This window comes from Trachypithecus francoisi, unplaced genomic scaffold (assembly GCF_009764315.1).
Source record: "Trachypithecus francoisi isolate TF-2019V2 unplaced genomic scaffold, Tfra_2.0 Lachesis_group8, whole genome shotgun sequence".
Classification (NCBI taxonomy): domain Eukaryota; kingdom Metazoa; phylum Chordata; class Mammalia; order Primates; family Cercopithecidae; genus Trachypithecus; species Trachypithecus francoisi.
Window position 1 is genome coordinate 116,513,851 of NW_022681473.1, and position 26,456 is coordinate 116,540,306.

General features: G+C 44.9%; 1 protein-coding gene and 1 long non-coding RNA gene across 3 annotated transcripts in view; one reads left to right on the plus strand and one right to left on the minus strand.

The window, feature by feature from the left end:
- ETS1 (ETS proto-oncogene 1, transcription factor) overlaps nucleotides 1-26,456 on the minus strand; it is a 128,713-nt gene that overhangs the window by 85,065 nt on the left and 17,192 nt on the right. For both annotated transcript variants that reach the window (XM_033205614.1, XM_033205617.1), the window contains one exon: nucleotides 12,288-12,432. In XM_033205614.1, coding sequence (XP_033061505.1) covers nucleotides 12,288-12,432 — 145 coding nt within the window. The remainder of the gene's footprint in view (nucleotides 1-12,287; nucleotides 12,433-26,456) is intronic.
- Nucleotides 930-4,935, plus strand: LOC117080503. Its single transcript, XR_004435876.1, has 2 exons — nucleotides 930-1,256; nucleotides 2,012-4,935. It is a non-coding gene; the product is annotated as an uncharacterized LOC117080503 (long non-coding RNA).

The window sequence follows — 26,456 nt, forward strand, 5'->3', positions numbered from 1 at the left end:
TTAGGAAGAGTTAAGTCTACACTTGTATTTAATCCTAATTAATTTTATACTTAATTCCAACTTACTGCTCACCTAAAGCTCAATGTCTATGAAAAATAAATGAAAACTCTGAAGAGGAAAAGTCAAGCAAAAGATGTGTGGATACATGTTACAGCACTTAATGGTATGGTACTATTAAAGCTGAGTTCGTCCAAATTGTGGAAACTGCCCTAAATGTCATAAGAAAGTCAGTTCCTTGTATATTTTACAATTTAAATTATATTAAAAGCTCTTTGAGATAAAAATAGGTATAGAGCAAGCTGTTTCTTCAATTGCTTTAAAAACCTGTGAGATCAGAAAGGAATTTTGAAAGGGTAGATGGAAAAGTGATTAATTGTTTACTAAAAAAAATTACATATATATATGGAATTTCCCTCTTCTGTAGCCCAGTTAGTAGGGCTGAGAGATGCAGGCAGCCTTAGGGAAATGTAGGGAAATGTGGATAAATGTACTGAGGCTGCATGCCTAATCCCTGAGCCCCTCACCCCTGCCTTCTCCCAGTTCTGCTCAAAGACATTGCAGTTCCATTCTTTTCCAAGGCTCTCCCTCTCCCCGTCTCCAGAGCAGCAGCCTTGCATCACATTGAGTTTAAAATAAAGAAATGCTTTTCCTAAAGAATTCACACACAAATAATCTCATTACCCCAGTGCTTAGGTTTATACAGCAGACGTCTTCTGCCAGGAAAAGAAAAAAAAAATGCACTCTACACTCACTCACATGGAACAGCTGCGAGGAGAGAAATGGTATTTAATTCATTGTGAAATATTCAACAATGGCTACACTGCACTTTTAAAAGCCTTTTGATAGTAAAACCCACAGGGAACAGCCCATCCTGTGTGCTGAAAAGCAGCTTCCCCACAATTAGTCTCTCTATTCAGAGGTCTGGGAAGTCTGTGTAAACTTCAGCACGTGCTATGTACACTGTGGGTAGCTTCAAGGGTATAACCTTTCAGAAACTTCTTAGGGTTTAGTCTTGCTCAGTGACTCTGTCTGCTCACTGAGCTGGCTGGTTGGGGGGAGGGGAGGCAGTGTAAGGGGACAAAGGGAGTATCATGCTTAGGTGAGGAGGTAAGCAAACCCTCTACACCCTAACTGAATGCCCAACAAAGGAAAAAGCATTCTCTGGAGGAGCTTTGCAAATTATCAGGCTTCCTCGTGCCCTTAAGTGACCAATATTGGACTCCAAGAAACCAGAGAGAAGATACAAAAGAAACCAGGTAACAGTGTCTTGTTTTCCCTTTTTCATCCCTGTGGCATTTGTAGGGGTCTCTGCTTTGTGGGAAAGCTAGGAAATCTTATCTATTCTTATCCTGGAGGTGGGCAATTGTCACGAAGGGTGAGACAGCAATGAAGATGTGAACAAATGTTTGGGCAGGCAAAATGTGTATGGTGGTTAAGAACATGCACTTTGGAGGAATATTTACGTTTAATTACCAATCTGCCTCCCAGAATTAGGCTTCTTTGGGGAGGTGAGTCTTATTTATCTCATCCGTAAAATGGGAATAGTATCACCCTCATAGGAATGTTGTAAAAGCAAAAGACCACATATATGCGATCCTTGGCATACAGAAGGTGTTTAACGAATGGTAACCACTCTACCTCTCAAGCAGCTCTAGAAGAACAGGCCTTCTTTTGGACTTTCTGGAGTAAGATTACTAGAATTGGAAGAGAATGGGCTATGAGCTATTTTTCGTCTATATTTTAATTTATAATTGATCAGTTAAGAAGCAACATAGAAATATGCACAGATATCTAACAGGAAGTTCAGAGGGATCTAAACCATGTTAAAAACACAGCAAAAGATTAAAAGTCAAGAAAATATTGCATCATGGTAACTGGTTTTATTGTTCAGAAACTTTAAATTCAGAGTTTTCAAAACCCAAAGTATTGATGAGATGTCCAAATATTTCAGGTATGGTTGAAGTGAGCACAACAACTTTCTATTATTTCTAATCTCTACTCAACTCTCCAGGAACAGCCCACAGTCATTTCTGTCTCAAGGAGCCAGCCACTTTCATTATAAAATCCAAAATTCAACCAGTGGACATTCACCAGGATGCGAGCTCCAAACCCTGCTCAGCTAAGAATATCCACCTGGTGTATTGACCAAAGATGAAAATGCTAAGACATTGCTGGGAAGTTCAAAGTAGTTGACTCGGGTTGGGTAATCTGTCTGGACTGGAGAGGTCTGAAAATGGCCTCCACTTTTCTAAGTGAGTTTGTAGCAGTAGATGTAACAGTCAATGATTCCAACAGAAGCTGATGATCAGAAATGAGGGCTAAGACTCCAAAAGAATGACCTTGGTTCAGGAGCAGTGAGCTGAGAGAGTCTGTAGCACCCAGGAGTTTCTCTGCCATAGACATTCCTGTATACAGTCCCTTAGCCATGAGGGATTGGTTCCAGGACAATCCCTTGCCTAAGATACCAACATTCATATACGCTCAAGTAACTGATATAAAACAGTGTAGTATTTGCAAATAACCTATGCACATCCTCTCATACACTTTACGTCATCTCAAGTTTACTCATAACACCTAATACAATGTGAATGATATGTAAATAGTTGCTATACTGTATTGTTTAGGGAATAATGACAAGAAAAAGTCAGTACATGTTCAGTACAGATGCAAATATTCTTAATTAAAATTTATTTATTTTTTTTGCTCTGAGGTTGGTTGAATCCATGAATGCAGAACCCATGGACACGAAGAGCCAAGTGTACATTGTTTGCAGTGGGGAAGGGGTTAGCTCTGAATTTCTGTACCCCTATTCCCTTTAGCAGCACTATTAATACATCTTTTCTTCCCTACATGACATAAGGATGCTGGGGAAAATCTATTGTGCACTAGAAAATCCATGAGACGCAGGTCACAGTGTGACTTTCCTGTGGTGCTTTGACACAGACTGAAGCTCCCCATCTCTACCTCCAGCTCACTTTAGGGAGGTCCCAGGTCCACAGTTTTCCTGGGGTGTTTACAGAGATCATCCTGAGGAGCATGAAATGAAAAAATACGTTAAAGAAAAAGGAGAGATCTGGCTAGCCTTTGGGCAAGGCTTCATGCTTCTGTCTCAGAGACAATGGAATGGAAACAACTTCCAGATTTAAATGCACTCTCTTGGGACTGACCAGAGCAGGGAGAAGGGATTTATAGGAAGGAAGTTTATACCAGAGAATTCATCCCAGTTCAACAAAATATGCATTGCGTACTCTAGAAGTACAATGTGCTAAGTGCCGCAGGAAGGTACAAATGTACCTTTCCCTTGGAACACTAGTTTTTAACCTCTTTGGGAGTCTCAGACAACTTTAAGATCCTTAAAAAATTTCTGCACAAAATTTCAGCAGGATCACACTTTCCTGAAACTCCCCTGGGCAAGAACCCCTGCTCCATGAGAAACAGCAGGTCTAAGATACGGCAGAAAGTTGTCAAGATTGATTTTTTTTTAAAATGTATGAGGTATGTAAGATATCCAGTAAAAATGGCAAAGGAACTCTGTAGCTACTTAAATCACTGGTATTTCTGCCTCTCAAGCACTACTTCAGCAAGTCTCAGGAGGTATGGAAAAGACCTATGACACAGCTTTGAAAATCGATGGCTTTGTTTTTTCGTTTTGTTTTGTTTTTTTAATTCCACCTAACAGAGATCCCAAAGTCCTGTTTTCTTAAATAGCAAGAAGGTTGAAAGATGCAAACAATTCTTCAAAGTTCATGAGGAATGTAACTGGGATGTCCAGGAATGGAGTGGGAAAAGTGTATCCCTATTTTAAAAAATAGGGATGGTGGGGAGGGTGTGGCCAAATGACTAGATCAAGACATGGGGCAGGGTCTGGACTGAAAGCTGAGGGGCCACTCACACTGGCAGCTTTGGGGACAGCCAAGGTTGCCCCATGCTTCAGTGGGAAGGTGATTTTTCTCAGAGTGCAATTAGGCCTCATGTTTGACTGTTGACCTCTGTCCCGTGAGCTATTTATGCTCTTCAGACAGCAGTGAGGGAAGAAGTCATTGAAGATGGAACCCGGAGGCATTCAATAGGGAAAAAAAGAGGTAGAAAGAAAGAAAAAGAAAAAAGGAAGAGCGAGGAAGGAAGAAAGCAAAGGGAAGGGAAGGGAAGGGAGCGAAAAAGAAGTGAGAGAGGAAGGAAGAAAAGGAGGGAGGGGAACCCTGGGCAATTACGGTAATGTATGAAAAGGTAACCTATGAAATCATGAGTTAAGAGCCTTCTCCATGCCATGCCTGGTGCTTTGCCATTTCCACATTCAATACGATTGTTGTTTTTTAAATTTCTCCCTTCACAGTAATTCTGTGAGGTCGGCACTATTATATTACAAGCGAGGAAACCGAGGCTCAGAGGGTTCAGTGAGTCGTCCAGGGTTGCACAGCTGGTGGATGGCAGGGCTGAAACCTGTGCCCCAACCAGCCCTACCCAGCTCTCTTGATCCTTTGTTAAACGGTAACGACACACACTCTTACCTATCTCTCTATCTCCACAACCTATCTAGACCTCCCTGTAACCTCTTGCAAAACTAAATCTAAGCCCTGAATCTCTTCTGTTCCAACCGTCTGTTTCTTCAGCCCCGCTTGGGCACAGGCGCTGCCACAGGCAGAAGGGCGAGGTTCAGGCCGAGGCAGCCCACGCCCGTCCTCTGCTGCCTCCTCTCCTGGGAGTGGAAAGCTCGTCCCGGGACGCCCCAGCTCCGGGCCGGCTTCGCCTGCGCCTGCGTTGCTGGCAGCGCCGGGGTTAACCCGCCCGCCCTGCGGAGCAATGATTTCTGTTTTATTTCAGCAGGGGAAGTGTGTGCTGCCTGATTAGCCTGATGGTTTCCTCTTTTCCCATAACCTCCAGACCCCCATGGCCCAAGTGTTTACTCTCTGAAATAAAAAATCTGCTGGTGTTTTTCTTTTTGTGTGCTCGTGTATTTTGGGAGGATTGCAGGGGAGGAAGGCGGGGTGGGGTTAGGGACCGGGAGGCTGGGGGAGGGGAGCGGGCCGCCTCCTCCAGCTGCAGGCTCCGGGCTAAGACCCCTGGCTGCAGTGCAAGAAAGCAACTTATTAATGAGGGAGCTGGGTCTCCTGCCTCGCCAGCTATAAACACAGTGAACATCTGGAGAGAGAGCCCGTGTCTCCAGGCGGCCAGACACAGCACTACAGGCTGTCCCTGCGGCGCAGTCCGCCCCCGCCCTCCACTCTCACGCGCCCCTCGCCCCTCTGCTGGGCTCCGGCTCCCACCTCCTCCGCCCACCCGAAGACGTCCATTCACCCAGTGCCGCGGCTGAAGCCGAGCGGGGCCTGACGCCAGCCAGCGGCGTCCACCGTCCCACCCCCGTGCGAGGAGTTCCAGGAGAGGGGTCAAACTGCTTGAATCGCATAAGAACTCGGTGCCCCAGGGACCTTTTCCCAACTCGGACTAAATATTTGTGGTTTGAAAAAGTTGAGAGAACGTTTTCTTTTCTCCGCAGCCCCCTGGGAGTCCCAGCGCAATGCTGTTACTTCCTAGGATGTTTGAGAAGCTGCGCGTCCGAGGGCAGGCCTTCGGAAGGCTTGCCTTTCCATGGTCACTCCACGAACCCAGCCTGGAGGCTTGGGTTTCTCTGTCTTGGTTCCCTTCCTTCCCGGGGACCTGGAGGGGGTGATTTACATTTGTAAAGGCCGTTCCAAGCCCTCCTTCCTCGGGGCTGTTGGGGTCACTCCTGAGAGCACGGGGTCTCTGGTCTCTAACCTGGGTGTGCGGCTCCTTCTGGTCCTCACTAGGCTGGCCTCTCCTTTCACTGGCGAAATGAGGCGCACTGAAGGCACAGTGGGCAGATGCTAGCACATTAGCCTTGAGCAAGGTAAGAGTGGGCAGGACTCAGACGTCAGTGGGCATCTGGTTTCTTTGATTCACCTGAATCCACACTCCCACCGTGGCGAAAGGAAAAAGAAGAAAAGCAGCGTTTTGGTATTGGTCCCTGTGATAGGCCATGACCTTTTAAGTATACTACCCTCATGCAGTGGGCACAAGAACTCTTTGGAAAGAGAGTATTTCACCTGTGAAAGGTGAGGGTTGAGAAGCTCAGTGGACTTAGCCACGGCCCGAGGACCCCTACCGGGCAATGCTGATGGGTTCCTGAGGCATAGGCTGGCTCTTCCCTCAACACCAGGCCAAACCCTCTGCTTGGACTTCACACTCTTCAATCACACTCAAAACGTATACCCAAAGTCCTTATAATCTGAATATGAAATAGTACCAGCTCAAAAGCTACCAAGGCAGCAGGAGGTGGGGAATAAGAAAGAGGCCATGTAGGAAGCAGGAGCAACTTCAGTCCACAGCTGATCAGAGGCATGTCCTCCACTTACTGAGTAGGAGTCAGGCATTCGCAGAATCTCAGTAGCAGATGAGCACATTGACAGAGCGAGTATGCGGGACACATCAGGCATGTGGACTCTCCCTAGTAGACTGCTTGGGCTAGGCTGGCCTTGCTTTCCTTCCTCTTTCCAACCTCTGGCCCTCTCAGAGATGGGATGGGGATATGTGGCAAGGCTGTTCCTGCATCAGGCTTCTCTCAGTACTGTCCCCTGGGAGTAGCTTGTCAGGGCAGCTGGGCCCCAACCTCTGCCTTCTGTGAAAGGCTGGAACCTAAGATAGGGTTACAGCTTGTTCCTCCCAAACAGCACAGCCATCCAGGCAGAATCCAAAAAGGTCCACGTTTCCCCATCTCCCTTTATGTTTGGACTTTAGACAGGAGTTTAATTCCCTAGTCTTGTGCTAGAGAATATTTGGGCATTAACATAGACAATTCCTTCTTGAGCTGGAAAATTGAAAGAATAAAAAAAAAATAAACCCTGAGACCAGAGTGGCCCAGTTGTGTTTCCAATTCACTTCGCCTGGACTCCCTATAAGTCTTCTCTGAGAGGAACAGTCCAGCCTCTTCTCAGGGACAGCATTAGTCCAATGTTGTAATCGTCCAATGTTACAACATCCGTAAAGCACACACACTCTCAGGACCAGAACTGTTCTGAAGAACAAAGAACCTGACACAGACCCTCTAGAAAAAGAAAAGTACACCTGAATGAGGAAAGAAAAGAGGGGTGCAGCAGATGATAGAGTCTGAAACATCATTCTGTAAAACCACAGACCTGCTATAAGAATAAACATTTCAGAGCAAGGTGAGTTTCCATTTAACAAGTCTCTCTGGCACTCCCTCAGCGTTCTCAACACTTAAAAGCCAAATTGGAGGCATCTGTGTTTCCTGCTGAGACATCCCACCTGGTTGTGGATAGCCCTTTCCAAACACTGGCCCAGGTTTGATCTCTCCCAGCCGCTAGGCCGTCTGAGAAAGCCCCAGGAGGGACTATGAACTCGGACCCTCAGCATATCTCCCATTTGAACTTCCAAAGTTTATTTGGGAAAGACATTCTTTAGTTCCACCATTTTGTTAGTAAATTTGTTTTAGAGATTTTAGTGAGATCCAAAGCCACACATTAACACTGCCAAACTTTATGTCATAAATAAGTGTAATATTTCATATGGAAACCATTTGCTCTAGTATGTAAATGCACACCCACACACACACTTGCATAAAAGTTGTTTTAAAGGAGAACTGAGGCTTCCCATTTTCCATACATCTTCTCAGTATCCTGGGCGTGGCACTGGTCACCAAACGTGTTCAACCAATCAGTGGGTCACTCTATGACTCAATGAAACGCAGTTTGGACTCCCAAATGCACTTCGGGACAATGAGTCATAATAGCAAATATTCATATCAGGCTTGCTAAGTGACGGCACTGTTTTATGTTTTATACGTATTAGTGGTTCTCAGAGTGTGATCTCTAGACCAGCAGCATCAGCAGCATCAGCAGCACCTGAGAACTTGTTAGAAATGCAAATTTTGAGCCCTAGCCTAGACTCACTGAATCAGAAACGCTGGGGGTAGAACTCCATAACCAGTGTCTTAACAAGCCCTAAAGTGATTCTCATGTACCCTGGGAGTTTCTGCTTCAATAAGCCTGGGGTACGGCTCAAGATTTTGCATTTCTAACAAGTTCTCAGATGATAGTGATGCTGCTTGTCTGGGGACCACGCTTGGAGAATCGTTGGTATAGATCCGAAAACTGGGTGACAAAGATTAATTTGTCTACAGTCACACAGTTAGGAAGAACTGATGCAAACACAAGCGACCTGGGTCCAGTGTCTGGGTTCTTTCCTACTACACGAAATAAATGTCCTTTCTCATGAAGAATGGGAAGTGGCAGATAGGCTGTGAATGTGGTTCAGTGAAGGTTTTGCTGTGTTCAGTGACCAAAGACACAGCAAACTGCATTCTACAAGAAGAAAAAGTGTTGTCTTGTTTCTCAAATCAAGGACCATGGTAATAAGACTGTAGGTTCCTCCTCATGAAGGTAAGTTGTGCTTCCTATGTTCTCTAGCTCCAGGCTGCTTCCCAGCTCTAAGCAAGTATTTTGCAAAAGTGTACTTTGCTCACAACATCACATCTGTAAGTTTGGCTGATTCCAGACAAATCCATCCTTGAAATGAAAAATAATTTGATACTATAACATTTTGGAAGAGTGCTAAGTAAGCATCATATTTTCTGATAGAAGCTATGACCACTCATGAGCATCAAAACTGTAAGGCTAAAATCAAATATGGACCGTTGGCATTGATGGGATGGATTGAGGTCCTGTGTCCTGCGGGCTCAGTTGGGTCTCTGATGTCGGTTTTGGAAAACAGGCAGTGTCTGACTTCAGCTAGGTCTGGGCACCACTCTGAAGCGCACTGCTACTACCCTGTATATCCAACAGGACTGTGGGTAGGAACTAGTCATGACAGTTAATGATGGTAAAATGTCAGTGAGCTCTTAGAGACAGGGGCAAGAGACTGAAACATAAAAATGATTCTTGTTATGATGGTTGCAGAGAAAGGGCTGAGGTTGAGGGACAGAATAGAGGAAGGGAGCAGAGAGGAGGCAGGGTCAGTGGCTCCACTCCAGTCAGACTATAAACAGTAACAGACATTTCAGCCATGTCTTGTGTAAGAGGTTCCATTGATTCACAAGGTTCCCTAACAGAAGGATGACGAGAAGCTGAGACAGAAAGGACCCATTCATTCATGCAGAACACCAGCACTCAGCCCCATTGGCTCTCGCTAATGGCTCCAGGCTGATAGGGAGGAGGGGGAAGAGGCGGACGGTAGGAGGAGGCAGAAATGAAAGAAAATGATGACTACAAGATTGTTGTGAAGAAATGTACAGCTGCACAGGCAATTGCATGCAAATGTGGCTTCCCTTTTTAGCTGTATAGCTAATGTCCTCAGATTCATCTATTTTTCTCTTTCATGTTATCTTCCCCTCCCGTTCTTGCCTTGTCTTTTTCTGGGCTCCCCACTTATTTTCCCTTTCCCATTCATCTTTCATCTTCCTTTCCAATTATTCCCTACCACGCTACTAATATCCACCTTTATTTTCTGTCCATTTTCACACATCTTTCTTCCACCACACCCGCTTTATCATCTATTTTGTCCAATCGATTCCCAACAGGCCTTGGCGCCTGAGTATTCTCTCCCACTCACCTGGTAAGGCTTTCCCTCATTCATACTTTCTCTCTGCTTGATTCTCTCTTCCCCTTCCCTCCCACTCTTCCGCCACCCTCTTCCTCCTCCTCCTCCTCCCCCTCCTCATCCTCCTCCTTCTCCTCCTCAGCCTCTGCCCCTTCGTGAATAGGAACAACATTCTGAAAAGGCTTGCTCATTCCTTGGTGGCCCCTCCTGTCAGTATTCTCTGCACTGACAGATGTGTAGTCCTTGGAAAAGAAGTTCATTCATCCCTTCTGAGAGCACAAACGTGAGGGGGGAGCAGGGGTGGGCAGTAGCCATGAGATGGAGGACGGGAAGGAAACCGAAGTTATAAATAGGATAAAAGAAGATGAAAAAAATGTCGAGTATTTTTTCTCTTTCTTTATATTCAACACATCTCCAAGGAAATGTACCACAGCTGGAGAAATCATTGGTTGGTCTATGTCTTCATCTCCCTTCCCTATAACCCCAAGATCCCCATCCAAACAACACCCATCGCTGAGGAGAGCTGGACCACAGCCCAGAAATAATCCCTCCAACTCCTTCATCTGGGAAGCTCAAAAGTTAAAGGAGGGGCTAGAAAGGCTCAGGGTTCTTGCCAGACATTTCCATCAGAGGGAGTCTAGGACAGTGGGAACTACAACCATCACATTCATGAAGAGATTGCCCCCAACTGGTAGGGCCACACCCCAATGGAAGCTGTGTGCCATCTCTGAGCTGCGGTTGATGGCAACCCAGGTCATTCTAGGAATGGTTATTATATGCCCCAATCTTCTCAACCTACCAAAAGCCGGGGTGACCCCAGCTTCCTTCTTGCAACTATAAACTATGAGAGGAAGATGATATTATCCTGCTATAAGTTCTTGCATTTTAAAGCTGTTCTTCATACGCTTCCCAAACACTGTCTCATAGGCCATGAAATAAAAACGTCTTTACCTTTGAGAAACTTAACAAAGAGCAGCATGAAAAATCATCTCCACTTGGGAGTGCAAGTACTTCTCAGTTAAGGAAAAGGAAGGCCATGTCTCTTTGCTATGAAGAAGAGACATTCTGATCTTCAGGCTATGAGCAAACAGAGAAGGCCTCAGCCATTAATAAGATGTAACTTGTAGCAAGCAGAGAGACCATCCAGAGCTGAAAGTGTTAAATCAAGGCAGCTTTAATCTCAGTTGCATTGGAAGATATAAGACTTAAGCCTTATGGCATTAATAGGATTCAAGAATTATACAAATATAAACACAACCATTTTGACCTTTTGCTTATACAAACAAAATCTATTTTGTTTAGAATTTTAAAGGATCACTTTTCTCATGTCCTCAAATTTTTACTCCTTAAGTCTAACCTGTGAACAGGTACAAAATCCTCCCATCTCCCTTGTGAAATGGATAGGTAGCTGAGACTTTTGTATATATGCTTAGAGGAACTGAGATACCAAGCAGAAAGTGACAGCATAAATATTATTATGTCTACAATCCAGGGCAGTGCCAAAGAATACCTCAAAGATCAATGGCTATTGAGTCAAGGGAACATGGGACACAGGAATTGATTTCATTCTGCCCTGGACAGAAACCAGGCAAATGGAAAGCTACTCCCCATGCCTCCTCACCCACCATACACACAGCCCACGGAGTGCCACAGCATCTTGCCCTTTGTCTGTTTATTCCTGATGAGCAATAAAGCATGGACAACAAAGCAAACATTTATTTTACTTCTTCACTGTTATTTAAGTAATTGACCAAAGAATGTTGTGGGGTAAAATAACACTGAACCAAAAAGTAGCCTTCAAGTTAGTGACTCCCCCGGCCATGCCCCGCCCAGGTCATTCCCTAGAATTACGTTTTCCCAACATGTAAGAGTAATGACATTTTTATACTAAGAATTCATCCTGAGAGAAAACACAGATTTTGACTGGCTATTTCGTATTCAAATATGTTATCATAACATAGTCTCATGTAAAAGTGAACTTAATATCTGAATTGATCATTTCAAAATCCCCAAATTCAAATTTAACCTTTTTTGTTTAGAAACAAACAAACAAAAAAAAAAAAAAAAACACTAGCTGGTAAACCAAGGACTAATGGAATTGTGAGAAACAGAGCGTCTCCTGAAAACAGCATGGATACGAGGACTTCAGACTCCTGAGGTCCCCGGGAATGTAGATCCATTGATTTGAGAGCTCTCTGGAGGAGACTCCCGCTCACCAGAGGGCAGCACTGCCACCAGCAAATGGAAGGAGAGAAGGGAGAGAGGGACAGAGGCAAAAGAAGCGGGATCCGGTGGGCACGGACAGAGAGGCCGGGAACAGTGGAAACAGATGACAATAGAAAGAAAGCATGTTCTTTAAGAAGGCCGAGCAATTCACACAACTCTGTTTATCCAGTTCAGACTCTGTGACTGCAAAACTTCTAGGCTCTCTGACAACAGCCAAAACGGGTGTCAGGAAATGCAGGGTAGGCAAAACTATTTGCAAGGTGGAGACCTAAAGCATCCTTTCTTGGGCCCATTCCTAGAGTTTAGACTTCCTGTCGGGGAATAAAGTAACCCAAAATTTATGGAGAAGGCCCGGGACTTTCCATTCAAGAACAATAGCATCCGTACCCACATAAGCCATGGCAGCTGTTATTTGAAAGAATGCAGCCCTCATCAGATTTCCATTGTCCTTCAACTCTATCCTCATTCCCAGCTTTTGTTTATGTTCCTACCTGAGACACAGTGTTCAAGACCAGTAGGAACTTCCTGAGTTGCCATCTCATCCCAAAAGGGATAGCAAGGTCTTTGCTGGTGATAATTGGACTGGAAACCACAGGTCATTCGAGGATCTTCATAAGTGTTGCTAGGTCCTTGCCTCTGTGCAATAAAAAATAGAAGAAAACTTATTAGGAGGAAAATCTCAGTTTAGCCCTAAAGGAACTATGACTTCATATCATCCAATCACATGTAAGTAGGAATCATCTATAGATGAACAGAACCAACTTTTGTTTTCTTCCCTTAACCCCCAACATAAAGACACAGGGAATGAGAAGAATTTCTGACTCAGACTGTATATGCATCTATCTTCCTCCATTTCTTCAAGTTTTTAAGGACTACTTTTTCTGGCCTTCAGATAAGAACTCATGGTTAACAGCAGGGTGGAATGATGACCATCTTGAATTTATACACTCTTGGCTTATTTTTAATGGTACCTTACTCTGTAAAAACATCATGAAAGGATATTCTTACAAGGCTTACTCCACTACCATACAACAAGTAAATGATAAATACCAAAGGAAAAAAAATGGACCTATGTAATAAAATTCACCTCATTTTTTGATTAATCAGTGTGTATAGATTTTAAAGACATTGGTTGCTAGGCAGAAATTGTCCATTTCCCCCAATTTTCGAGGACTTGTACCACACTCTTAGTAGTTTTATGAACTCCATAAAATATACGATCCCAATCCACGTAGTACTCTCTTAAGGAAGATAAATGTGCTATGTGGAAGGTCATGTTTTGCTGTTTTTAAAACCCTAGCCTTTGAAGCCAGGTATACATAATTCAAATCCCAGCTCTTCCACTTACCAACATGGAGCCTGGGTCTGATCCTTAATCCAAACCTTAGTTCATGCAATTGTAAAATGAAAATAATAGAAATTGGAAACATGTACATATAGTTCTAGCTACTCGGGAGGCTAAGGCAAGAGGATCACTTGAGAACAAGAGTTTGAGGCTCAGTCAGAGCAACACAGCAAGACCCTACCTCTAAAAATAAAATGGAAGTAATAATACTTACCTCATGAAGTAGGACAATTGAATGAAATAATGTATGAGATAATTGTATATAAAGCAAAATAAAATATAAAATTGCATTTAATAAAATTATAGATTATATGAAATGCATGTGATAAGTATGTAAGGCCTGGTCTTCAATATAAGATAGGCATTATTTTAATTTAAGAGATCCTTAACATTTCTGGAAATGGGCACACAGTGCAAAAACCAAGACACAAAAGAAAAAGCAGCAAATTCACGGAAAGAAGATTTCCTGAGACTAGGATTCTAATCTACACTGGCCCATCCTCGACTTTCTTTTTTTCTTTTTTATTATTACTCTCTTGGGCCCCTGCACCTTCATAAAAACCCCAACTAAGAAAACCAAACTCTGCTAGAATTTAATATGGTTAGCTCTATTGACATTACGGTCCCAATAAATGTAGCTCATAAGATGGTATTCTCACCCCTGAAGACTAGCTTGCAACTCCCAGAAAGATTCTCCAGTTGGAGAACTTATGTCCTCTCTTCTTCTTTTTTTTTTTTTTTTTTGAGACGGAGTCTCGCTCTGTCGCCCGGGCTGGAGTGCAGTGGCCGGATCCTGGCTCACTGCAAGCTCCGTCTCCCGGGTTCACGCCATTCTCCTGCCTCAGCCTCCCGGGTAGCTGGGACTACAGGCGCCGCCACCTCGCCCGGCTAGTTTTTTGTATTTTTAGTAGAGACGGGGTTTCACCGTGTTAGCCAGGATGGTCTCGATCTCCTGACCTTGTGATCCGCCCGTCTCGGCCTCCCAAAGTGCTGGGATTACAGGCTTGAGCCACCGCGCCCGGCCTGTCCTCTCTTCTTCTGAGCATACAAGAATTCAGTACTATTATGCTAGATTCAGTTGCCCACTATCTGCTCTCTTCCCCAATTTGCAATGGCCCATTCATTTAAGTTCAGTAAAAATAACAGAAGAGAATATATTGGCACAGAGAAAAATGACAATGGACCCAAAATGTAGAAGAAGGTTCCATGCACATGATATTGGACCTGGTTTTCTATAACACTCATAAAATCATTCAAACTAGAGCTGGACGAAGTTTACTTTGGGGCTGTTTATCATCCAACTGTGTTAAAGGTACTGAGGATGTAAGTTTCAATGGAAACGTCACCAGTTGTGTTGCATCAAAGGGTAACATTCTTAGCCTGCTGTTGCCAGGGGCCTTGATGAGCACTGTGAGAATGTAAATGGAGCAATGGCAGACTTGCCACCTATACGTGTGTCGGGCCAAGAGACAGGGGAACCATCAGTGAGAGTACACTACTGAGCATCAGTCGGAAAATGTTTCCTGGCCAGGCACAGTGGCTCACACCTGTAATCCCAGCACTTTGGGAGGCCGAGGAGGGTGAATCACCTGAGGTCAGGAGTTCGACACCCGCCTGGACAACATGGTGAAACCCCATCTCGACCAAATATACAAAAATTAGCTGGGTGTGGTGGCAGGTGCCTGTAGTCTCAGCTACTAGGGAGGCTGAGGCAGGAGAATCGCTTGAACCTGGGAGGTGGAGGTTGCACTGAGCCAAGATTGAGACCGTGCCACTGCACTCCAGCCTGGGTGACAGAGCAAGACCCCATCTCAAAACAAAAAAAGGAAAGAAAGAAAAGAAAAAGAAAAGAAAATGTTTCCTTAATTTTGGATTCAAACCATTTTGCTGGAATTTTATTTAATGCTATACGCTCCTGAAGCAGCTACATTAAATACTTCTTTTGGATTCCCAACAATAATTAGGTCTTCAACAAAACTTCGAAACTGAATCAATTCAAAACACACTTCTTAGTCTTATAAATCAAGCCTTGTGCTTTCAATTTCTATCCTCATCTTTTTCATATTCCTTTAGAGCCTTTTTCAAAATTTAATGTCAAGTATCAGAGTTGTAGGAATAGGGTCTTTTTTTTTTTTTTTTCCTTTTTGTGGAGAACGGGGTCTCGCTGTATTACCCAGGCAGGTCTCGAACTCCTGGGCTCAAGCTATCCTCCTGCCTCTGCCTCCCTGAGAGCTGGGATTACAGGCGTGAGCCACCGCGCCCGGCCTGGAATAGGGTCTTGAGCGAGAAAATTTTGATTCTAAATGCTATAAAGAACTCCAAGTTACCCACATCTGTCTTCTTTTGGAACAGCATGCATGGTTTGCCAAAAACAAAAGAGCCTTGTAAAGTGGTAGTACGTAGTATGAGTTGGTTCTTGTGAGTAGGTAGACAGGTAGTTTGTTACAGGCCCTGCTAGGGTGGTGGGAACCTAAGAACTTGAATTCAGATTTAAAAGTTTGGGTTTTCTCTGCTAAAGAAAAGCTACTTGAAGGTAACGTGTAATTGGCAAAGAGGGGCTGAAGAAAAGTGATCTGGGAACAATGTGCAGAGGACAGAGAGAAGGTAGATAATCAGTAAGTATGTAGGGTACAAAATAATGTGGGTCCACACCTGGGTGATAACAGGGTAGCCATATTGTAGGTCAACTCACAGCCTTTGAGTAACAACCATGCACAGAATCAGCTTGATTTGACATGGTTGGTTTTTTTCCTCGAGTCTCTCTTGCCCACAGCTGGGCTCTTGGTCAACACGTTTTTTATTTTATAAATGAAACCCTCTGTATATTTTTAAGGCATAGTTCCTCTGTAACTGTCCTCTGTGGAGCCACCAGATCCTATTTTTAAGAATGAGAAGGCAATAATGTACAAAACCGACCATTAACCACGAGAATCTTTACTAGGGGATGCTCCTGAGAAGCCTTTCATGGTCTTGTTATCTAGACACCTGCCTGTTTATTAGACATTTCATGAACCGACTTAATAACTATTTCATAGAGTATGAAAATGATATTTTTACTCAAGAGAACCACATCACCAGTTCCAATTCATTATGAAACTGCCTCAGTTAAGGAGAAAAAAGCAGGTTATTAACAGGTCAGATATCTGGGCAGCCCAGCCCCACCTCATTGCTTGAATAAGCCACCACACCAAACAGGTCCCTGCTTACGGGCCTCTTCCCTGGCATCTTCCTTTCTTGGCTGCAACTGGAGATGAGTCAACAAGATGCAAGCAACACTCCCCATCCCTGCCACAGGTTTGAGAAACCATCTGACAGGTTCTCACTCACCCATCCCACAGGTGATTGCCCAAAGGACCTAACAAACATCACACACCTGTTCAGTGCCCCCGGCAGTCTGCATCAGAGATGGTCTCCTTTTTTTTCTCTTTTGAGACAGAGTCTCACTCTGTCGCCCAGGTTGGAGTGTCGTGGTGCGATCTCGGCTCACTGCCACCTTCATCCGCCTCCCGGGATTAAGTGATTCTCCTGCCTCAGCCTCCCAAGAACCTGGGATTACAGGCATGTGCCACCATGCCCAGCTAATTTTTGTATTTTTAGTAGAGTCGGGGTTTTATCCTGTTGGCAAGGCTGGTCTTGAATTCCTGACTTCAGGTAATCAGCCTGCCTCGGCCTCCCAAAGTTCTGGAATTACAGGCGTGAGCCACCCCGCCCGGCCGTGCTGGTCACTTTTAATCCTCACAACAATCTTGCAAGATTAGCATTTTCATCTTCATTTTACAGAAGAGCAAACTGAGGTTTTAAGAGGCCAAGTAAATTTCCCAAGGCCATGCAGCTAAAAGAATAATGGAGACAGAATTCTAACCCAAGTCTATTTGATTTCAGATTGTCTTTTCTGCTACATGCACAACATGCAGCTTGCATGGCTTAAGTACAAATTGCTCAAGAATGGTGGTTACTGTTCCATAATAGGTACTCAATGAATTATGGCAATGCTCATTAATGGACTAATGTATTTGGTGTACCTAGTCTATGACAAGTATTATGTTAGATGCTAAGAATACAATATAAGCAACAAATAAACCACAGCCTTAAAGCATATAGACAAGTAAACAGGAAATTACAGTGAGGGATGTGACAGAATTAAGTACCAATGTGTAGGGGGAGGGAAATAGCAGCAGGGAAGCCTTCCTGGAGGAAGCAGCATAAGGTAATAACTGTAAGATTGAGTAAGATTTGCCCTAAAACATTCGATGAAGGGCCATGTGAGCAAAAGAAGAGGAAGATAATCCATCCAAAGGTAAAAAAGAACATATACAGCTATGTAAGGAGGAATAAGAAAGATTCAGGGAGGTGTTATAGAGAGATAAAGACGGTATTGTTTGGCGGTGACAAGCATGAGGGAAAGGTATGCCCTTGGGCAATGAGGATGGTATCAGTTGAGGGTAAGTAGTAAAACTTCAAGCCGGAGGGCAGGGTAAGACCACAGTGTAAAGAGCCATGCAGGCCAAACAGGAATCTGGCGTCAGGAGAGAGCCACTAGAGGCCATGCTGGAGGCCTGGGACACGGTGAAGCAATGCCTTCAAGAAAGACCTATTTGATGGTGCTGAGTAGGACAGATGGGGCAGGGCAAGAAGGCGAGGAGGCTGACACAGGTCAGGAGCAGAGCCTTGCTGAGCCACATTGGGAAAAATCAGTAATACTCATCCTGACTTTATTTTAAAATTTGATTTTTTTTCATAATAATGTTTGCATTAATTCTGATTTTTAAAAGATATTACATTAAGATATTACTCAACTTGATTACTGAGTTTGGGGGCACCCCATGTGGGTGCCTCACTCACCTCACTGTAGTCCAGTTCTGAAGAAAGAGGGGAGCCATGGGTGTCGAGGTGAAGAGGAAATAAGAAATATTGGATGTGTTTTAAAGGAAAAACCGACATGATTTTATGACTGATTGGTCATAGCAGATAAAGAGAGGAAAATCCAAGATGCCACTTAGATTGCTTATGTTTATGTAGTGAAAATGGTGACTCTAGGGGACATAAATAAGGAGAGTGGAAGACAATGTTGCCTTTGGTTGAGTTCAGATGGAGTGATGGCAACTTGGTGGAGGGTCCCTAAGGAGAGTGCACGATGGGAGAAGACAGGAAAGAGTCAAGCTAGATCTAGCAGCAAAAAGGTTGGAGTTAGAGCACAACTCAAGGAAAATGGCAGTCAGGACAACAAGGGTAGGAATCGCAAGTGGATCTGTAAAGCTGCTGACAGTTAAGAGGAGAAACAAGGTGGGGGAAAGCACAAGGAAGTACTGGTTGAAGACGTAGGAGGAAAAACAAGCCAGTGTATAGGATCATGGAAGCCAAGAGCAGAGCTTTAAGCACCAGGGGTGGTGAACAAGGGACCACTAAGAAAAGGGTGGTCTCGGCCAGACACGGTGGCTCACACCTATAATCCCAGCATTTTGGGAGGCCAATGCGGGCGGATCACAAGGTCAGGAGTTCAAGACCAGACTGGCCGACAAGGTGAAACCCCGTCTCTACTATAAGTACAAAAATTAGCCGGGTGTGGTGGTGGATGCCTGTGATCCCAGCTACTGGGGAGGCTGAGGCAGGAGAATCATTTGAACCCAGAAGGCAGAGGTTGCAGTGAGCTGAGATCGTGCCATTGCACTCCAGCCTGGGTGACAGTGCGAGACTCCATCTCAAAAAAGAAAAAAGAAAAGAAAAGGGTGATCCCCAGGCAGCCATGGAGCAAGGGATTCCCCTGGGCATCTTAGGAAAACGCACACCTCTTCTCTGCTCGTCACACATTGTGCTGAGCCGTGGAAGAAACAGCATGGCTCTTAGAAAGAGGCTACCAGAGGACATGAGCCCACAGCCTAAATGCTCCACCCATCTAATCCTGGGAACGAAATGAAGCCCCAGAAGTCTGGCAACTAGTTGGACAGTGGACACACCTTGGTCCTGCTCTGCTCTGAGGTGAGCCAGCCCCACAGCTACCACCTGGGTCGACCACCACCACCATTCCTGCAAGGTAGCACTCATTGGTTTGTGACTGCTCCCTAGCACCACTTCCCAGTGCTTCAAAGTCAGGAACTTGGACCTTGCTAGCCCATTCCCTCCTCCACTGCCCATGGTCATCTCCCTGGAACTGCCTATTCACGTGTCCCCTCCAGCCAGCCACATCTTAAAGCCATTCCTTTTGCTCATAGCTTTCCCTCTCTCTGCTCCCCAAAGTCCCCCAAAATTGAAAAAAAATAGGAGAATATTTTTACAACATCAAATCATGAACACGAGGAGTCTGTGTCTGTGGAGTGGGTGATCTCGTCTTTCGGTCAGCTTCTGTCTTTAGCAGAACATCTTCAATGTCCACATGCGGTGAGTAACTCCCTCATTGCTCACCTTCTGTATGTGTTACTTGGAGCCTAAACTCCATAGGAGCAAATCTGTCTTTTCCTTGCTTGACTTCAGAATCCTAGGGCTTAGCCTTAGTACAGAGCCATAAACATGTAAGACACAATAGATATTTCTAGATGCTAGTGCTTTCTAAAATATTTTAAACTCAGAAGCAAGGCTGAGTCAACACTGGATGGATGGGCACTGTGATTTGCACCATGGAGATAACTTTGTATTATTTTTCTAGGAATGTCAGAGATGCTCATGCACTTTAACAGAAAGACACAAGACTAGAAATCAAGCATCCTGGGGGTTCAAGTCCTGCTCTATATCTAAGGAGCTGTGTAACCTCCGGGCTGTTCCTTAACCTCTCTGAACTTTTGCTTCCTGAGGAGGTTGGCCTCCATGATCTCCAAGTTCCTTGACAACTCTGTGTCATTTTTGCTGATCCATCCACATTCTTTCTCCTGACCTTATGACAGACTACCTTCATTGGATAAACAGTCACACCACGGTGGGCAAGCCTGGAGAGCCTAAAGTTATCAGAGTCATAATGTGGGTCTATGACATACAATGTGCCCTTGAAATGCATGAAAGGCCTTACGTTGTCTGTCTTCATTCTCTTCCGAAGCCCCACTCCAACAGTTTTGTCACCATCTCCGCCCCGTTTCAGTAGAGAACAGTGAAGCTCAGGAAGAACTTTGCTACTGAACAGTTATAGAGGCTCTCACCTGCCAGGTGCTCAGTTAAAGTGTATGCAATACCTAGGCCATTTCTCTGCTTAAACCCTTCCCCCTGGTTGCATGTAGTCACCCTTATGCGACTCCACACACTTCTGATAAAGTCTGGACTTCCTCATCCTCAGAAGACACTTTAGCACCTCCGTACCCTGCCAGCCCCTCTATGGATGGGCTGTTTGGCAATGGTGAGGCACAGTTTTGGTCAGAGCGAATTTGGCCTCAGAAGGACACGGGCAAGGGCGTGGTTTCTGCGGCACATCTGCTCGGAGGGCACGTCTGTTCTGCTCTCTTGAGAGGCAAAAGGGAAGGAGGCAAACAGAAGCACTCCCCAGCTCTCTGGAGTTTGCTGATCAAGCCTGAGGGTGGTGAGGGGGTGCAGCCACCAGGAGAAGCAGGAACAGACAAAGTAGGAAACTCTCAAAGGCAATTTAATTTTAGACTCAAGGCCAGGAAATTCTTTTTAAAACAATAAGAGTGATGGGCTTGGGCCTTGGTGAAAGTGCAGGCCTGACACACTGCAGGTTTCTGCAGAAAAAAGTCTGAAGCACAGAGGGTTGTAGAGAAGGGGATGTCTAATTACGCTCTTAATGCAAAGCTGTGCTAGCTTCCCTAGGGACCCCCTGGGGAAGCACACAAAGTCAGAGGTGGTGCAGCCAACACCAACACTACAACTCATACCAGCCTGAAACCAAGACAGCCTCCACTCACAGCCAACACTCGCTGAAACAGGCTGAAGGACAGGGAGGGGGTGGAACTTGAGGCCACAGTCCTGGGGGCCTGCAGTTGACACTCTCTTGCTGAGAGGTCTTAGGTGAGAGACATTTGTCAGCTTCTAGATCTGCAGGTTTCAGGTTGCCCCTCACTTAGCATGAAGCCTTCAGACGCCCAGTGGTACCATGGGTGACAGCTTTAGGCATCTTGTGGTATGGAGATGGAGGCTGAGGCTGACTCAAAACCTTGTTACGGACACGGTTGGTAAAATTTGCCATGGCCAGAAGATCATCCAGCAATTTCAATTTGCTCAGCAATCTGCACAATGGAGTTTGGGTTTTTTTGTTTGTTTGTTTGTTTTCCTGGAATCAGGAAAAACTAAGTTTTCATAAACAAGGCATATAAATACCTGAATGAAAATATGTTATAAGTTCTTACATATCATCAAATATCTAATTAATTAATTAATTAAATGTGTTTGTAAAGAGTTGCTATGGATGTGTCCCCCAAATTTATATGTTGAAATGTAAAACACCAGTGTGGTAATATTAACAGGTGGAGGTGAGTAAGTTGTCAGGGCAAGGACTTGAAGGAGTGGGTTTGGCCGCTTCCCTCCCTTCCACCACTGAGGACACAGCGTTCATCCCCTCCAGAGGATGCAGCAAGAAGGCTCCATCTTGGAAGCTGAGACAGGACTCTCAGCAGACACAGAGCCTGCCAATGCCTTCATCTGAACGTTCCAGCATCCAGAACTGTGAGCAATACATTTCTATTCTTTTTGAATTACCCAGTCTCAGGTATTTTGTTATAGCAGCACTAATGGACCAAGACAGGAGTGCTATAACAAAATACCTGAGGAAACTCCAGTAATTCATTTAACCTCTTAGGATCTTAATTTCCTGATATTGCAAGATGGTCTTTACATTGCGGTCTGACTCTGAAATTCTCTAGCTTGTGATGATTGAACCTAGTTTAGCTTAGAGAAGCCCCGCGTTCCAAGGTGCTGGAAAAATATAGGTTATTTTCTTTTTTCCTTCAATTTCTATGACAACCACTAAGAGTTATGAGCATAAATAATTTTCCTAAACATTATGTGTCAACAGTCTCATTCCCACTTAGTTTTTAAATTTCTTTTTGTGGATTCCCACTTCTCTAGTGCCAAATAATTTGTCCATTGCTCTCCAGGATTCCCAGAGAGAAGGAAAGGGTGCCTGCACTAGGCTTCATGGCAGCAAGCACACTCACTGCACAAGAAGTGCAGGGACAGCACAGTGACCCTTCTGCGAACACATCCAATGGCTGGAGTCTGGAGGCCTATGGGCTGGACGTGAGTGTGCCAACAGCCAGAGCCCTGGGTAAGAAGGAGGCCCAATTAAACTGCAATTACTCAAGATAAGAAAACCAGGTCTGTTTACACAATGGGGTTGTAAACCACCAGCCATGACAAGAGAACTTTGATCTGGTGGCAAGGGAGCTGTTTCTCATGCAGGGCAGTGATGAAACAAGGAGGTTTCCCAATGAGAATGTCTCCATCTTCACCCCAGTAGCCCCATCTTCTTCTGGCAACACCCTTGTATGGACAAGTGGAAATCCTCGCCCCTTCCCAGCCCCGGTATCCATCTAACACAATAAAAAAGTCCAGAACAGAAAGAGATGAGATAGTGACTAAAAGGAAAAGGGAATTGATGGAGGTCATCTTTGTGGAGGCACTTGACAAGCATGTTCTCACTGAACCGTCACAGTGACCTTCCACGTACCTTATACTATGCCTATTTTACAGATGAAGACACTGAGGTTCAGAGGGAGTAAGTAATTTGCCCAAGATCAAATAGCTAAAGAGCACCAGAGAGAATTTAATCCAGGTCTTTCTGATTCCAAAGTCCAAGTGCTTTCCACTAGAATTTGGCTGGGATCCATTCCACAGCTGCCTGGACCAGGAGGAAAGGCTCTGCGTCATGTCTGGTGTCAAGGAGACCGTGTAAGGTGGCTCGGCTTCTGCCTCACCAGTGGGCCTGACGGCAGAAATAGAGTTCTGTGTAACAGTCAACCAGTCAATCAATCAATTATGGAAGGAAGAAAGAAAATGTACAAAAGAGGAATTGCCCAAAAGTCTCTGTGACAGGGAGCTGTTCTGAGGGCCATAGTTAATTTGGAGCTCTTTTTCTGCAATGCACTTAGCTAAGCCGCATGGCTCAGCAGGACTACCCTCAGCAGGACTACCCTCTATGCTGGCACCAACTAGAGATTCAGCTGACCCCCAGGTACCCAAGTCACACTGGAACTGCACAGGAAGGATGGAGGCCAATGCCTAGAGCTGGCAATGACTGACAGCCTCCCTGGGATACCTCCCAAGGTGACATCCAGCATGAACTCAGGCTTATTTCCAGTGCGCTTTTCATTCAGTGCTCATATGTCTGCAATATCCTTGGTTTCATACTATTTTATTCTGTACAATGAAAGAAATTAAGTGTTTAATAAATGGGATCCCATTTATACAACTCTGAAGGCTTTCATGGCATAAATTCACAAGTCAAAAAACAGCCTTTTGTTGAACAGTTTCTGAACCCCTGTTTTCATTCAAAAAACATAGGGACCATGTTTTAAGAGAAGCACATTTGATCTAGGGAGAGCGAAAGAGTGGCAAGTTTTTTATTTCTTCGTTTTTGTTTTTCTTTTTTTTTTGAGACGGAGTCTCACTCTGTTGCTCAGGCTGGAGTGTAGTGGTGAGATCTTGGCTCACTGCAACCTCCGCCTCCTGGGTGCAAGTGATTCTCCTGTCTCAGCCTCCTGAGTAGCTGGAATTACAGGCGCCTGATACCACACCCAGCTAATTTTTTGTATTTTCAGTAGAGACGGGGTTTTATCATGTTGGCCAGAATGGTCTAGAACTCCTGACCTCAGGTAATCCACCCATCTCGGCCTCCCAAAGTGCTGGGATTATAGGCGTGAACCACCGCGGCCAACCAAGAGTGGGGAGGTTATTTTTTTTTTTTTTTTTTTGAGACAGAGTCTTGCTCTGTTGCCCAGGCTGGAGTGCAGTGGGCAGATCTCAGCTCACTGCAAGCTCCGCCTCCTGGGTTTACGCCATTCTCCTGCCTCAGCCTCCCGAGTAGCTGGGACTACAGGCACCCGCCACCTCGTCCGGCTAGTTTTTTGTATTTTTTTTAGTAGAGACGGGGTTTCACCGTGTTGGCCAGGATGGTCTCGATCTCCTGACCTTGTGATCCGCCCGGCTCGGCCTCCCAAAGTGCTGGGATTACAGGCTTGAGCCACCGCGCCCGGCTGAGTGGGGAGTTTTTAATACAGTTACATCACCCTCAAATTACCAGGGATGTCCCCTAAGCCCAGAGTCTTATCATAGGCTATTCTGGCTCTTGGGGATATGCAGTTAGCCTCTCAGGCATAGGTGCCTTCCCTGAGGTGGAGCACAGTGGGCCACTCCTGCCTGAGCATGTTGTTTTATCCCCCAAAGTCTGTGGCTCTGGGAGGAGGTGAGTGATCAGTTCCTTTCCTCTGTGTAGTCCAAGGTGTTTCCTAAAGCCCGCATGGCCAAATGGGTCACTAATCCCCCAGGAACTCCTCCGCACATCCTCCTGGCCGGTGAGGCAGCCCAGGCTGGGCCATGTTTAGTCAAAACTGCGAGCAGCCCAGCCTGTTCATTACCGCCACTCTCAGCTGGGCCAGCACAGTGCTGTGAAGGGGAGAATGACGCACGAGAGGACAAAAGTACTGGGCTTGCAAGGGACTTCCAGGCTCGCAGAGGGCTTGCGCTTGCAGAGGCAGCATAACAGGAAGGAGCGCTTCCTCCCCATGCATAAAAGGGTCCCTGACACACAGCCTGTAGAAGTACCTGGAAAGGTCATCCCTCCCACACAATGGCCAGACAACTTCCCAGAGTGTTGTTTCTCCACCTCCCCACTGTGACATCACCTCATGCATTACAGCCTCCCAAAGCGCTGACCTTACACATGGGGAAAACGTGGGTCCTGCTTTTGAGAAACTGACCCTGAGTCAGAGAATGTGAATTCTGTGCAAAACCATGATTACCTGAGGCCAGCATGGATTTTAACCACTGTGGCTCCCATGATTTCCAAGCATTCTTCCACAGCAAATGACCAGATAACGTTAATGTGACCTCTAATTTACAAGCAAGGACTCCCAGACTTAGTTATCTTTAGGCGCTAGAAAATAGTGACATCCTATATTAGAAGATATTGTTTATTGGCCAACTAATGCAGCCTGCTAAATAAGAGCCCGTCAGAGCAGGAACGCAGTCTCACTTTCTTTTGTTAGATTTCCCTTTCTAAGGCAATAATTTACTAGTAACCAAGACCTGCTTAGAGCAGTCTGTACACACAGTCCCATTCTGCTCTCAAGCTTGACCTGTGGCTACTCTAGACCAGGTTTCTCAACCTCAGCACTGTCAGAATTTGGGGCTGGGTAACTGTTTATCATAGAGGGCTGTCTTGTGTACTACTGGATGTTTACTTACATCCCTGGCTCCTACTCTCTGAGGCCAGGAGCACACCCTAAATTTTAACAATGAGACAAGTCTCCAGGCATTGTCAAATATCCCTTTGTGGGGCGAAATCACCCCCTACTGAAAACCCCACTACTCTCATGGTTTTCTTTTCACTCTGAATTTACCAGACATGGGACAGAGTTTCTTTTCTTTTCTTTTTCTTTCTTTCTTTCTTTTTTTCTTTTGGTGTGTCAGACTAACTAAATCAGAGACTAGGGCACCAGGTAGGAGGACTTGGATTATTGGATTAAGCACTATGGGTTGAGCTCTAGACAGGGAGGCTCCAAAAGAACTGAGAAGACCCTGGTTGCCTGGGGCTCTGACTTTCTTATCTAGGAAAGTTAATGAAGCCATGCTTACCCCTCCAGGGTATCTTAGTTTGCAACTGAATGTGAGGTTTGTTTGCTGATGTCTCCAGAGCCAATGACCTAAGGTTATACTTTGTAGACAATTTACAGATACTCTGTTTATTACAGTCCAGTCTAAAGTTAGAGGTTATGGTTTGAGTTGGTTTATTGAACTTGAGTTGATACTAATAAGTGTTATTTACTTCTTAATTTTTATTAAAGAGTATGTGAAAAAATTAAAGGTTTCGTTGCCTGCTCTGGAAGGTGGCCTAAATCGTTTCAGGGACAGAGAAACTGAGGCCCAGAGAGAAGTTAGGACTGCAAGTGCAAGAAACAATAATCCAGCAGCTCTTTTGGGCAACCTTCTGCTTTTACTCAAACAACTTCAAACTTTGTAGTGAAAAGGATTTCACACGTTAATGTTTTTCAGATATGGCTGTCATGGGTGGGCGTAAATGGATTATTTGGTTGGAAACCACTGGAAACCATTCAGAATTTATTTAAAATATCCAGGATGTTCAATTGCAGGGAGGTGTCTTTAGTTGAAATTATGCACTTAGAGTTATTCGATTCGGGGTTTTTTTAATTCCCCTACGATTTTG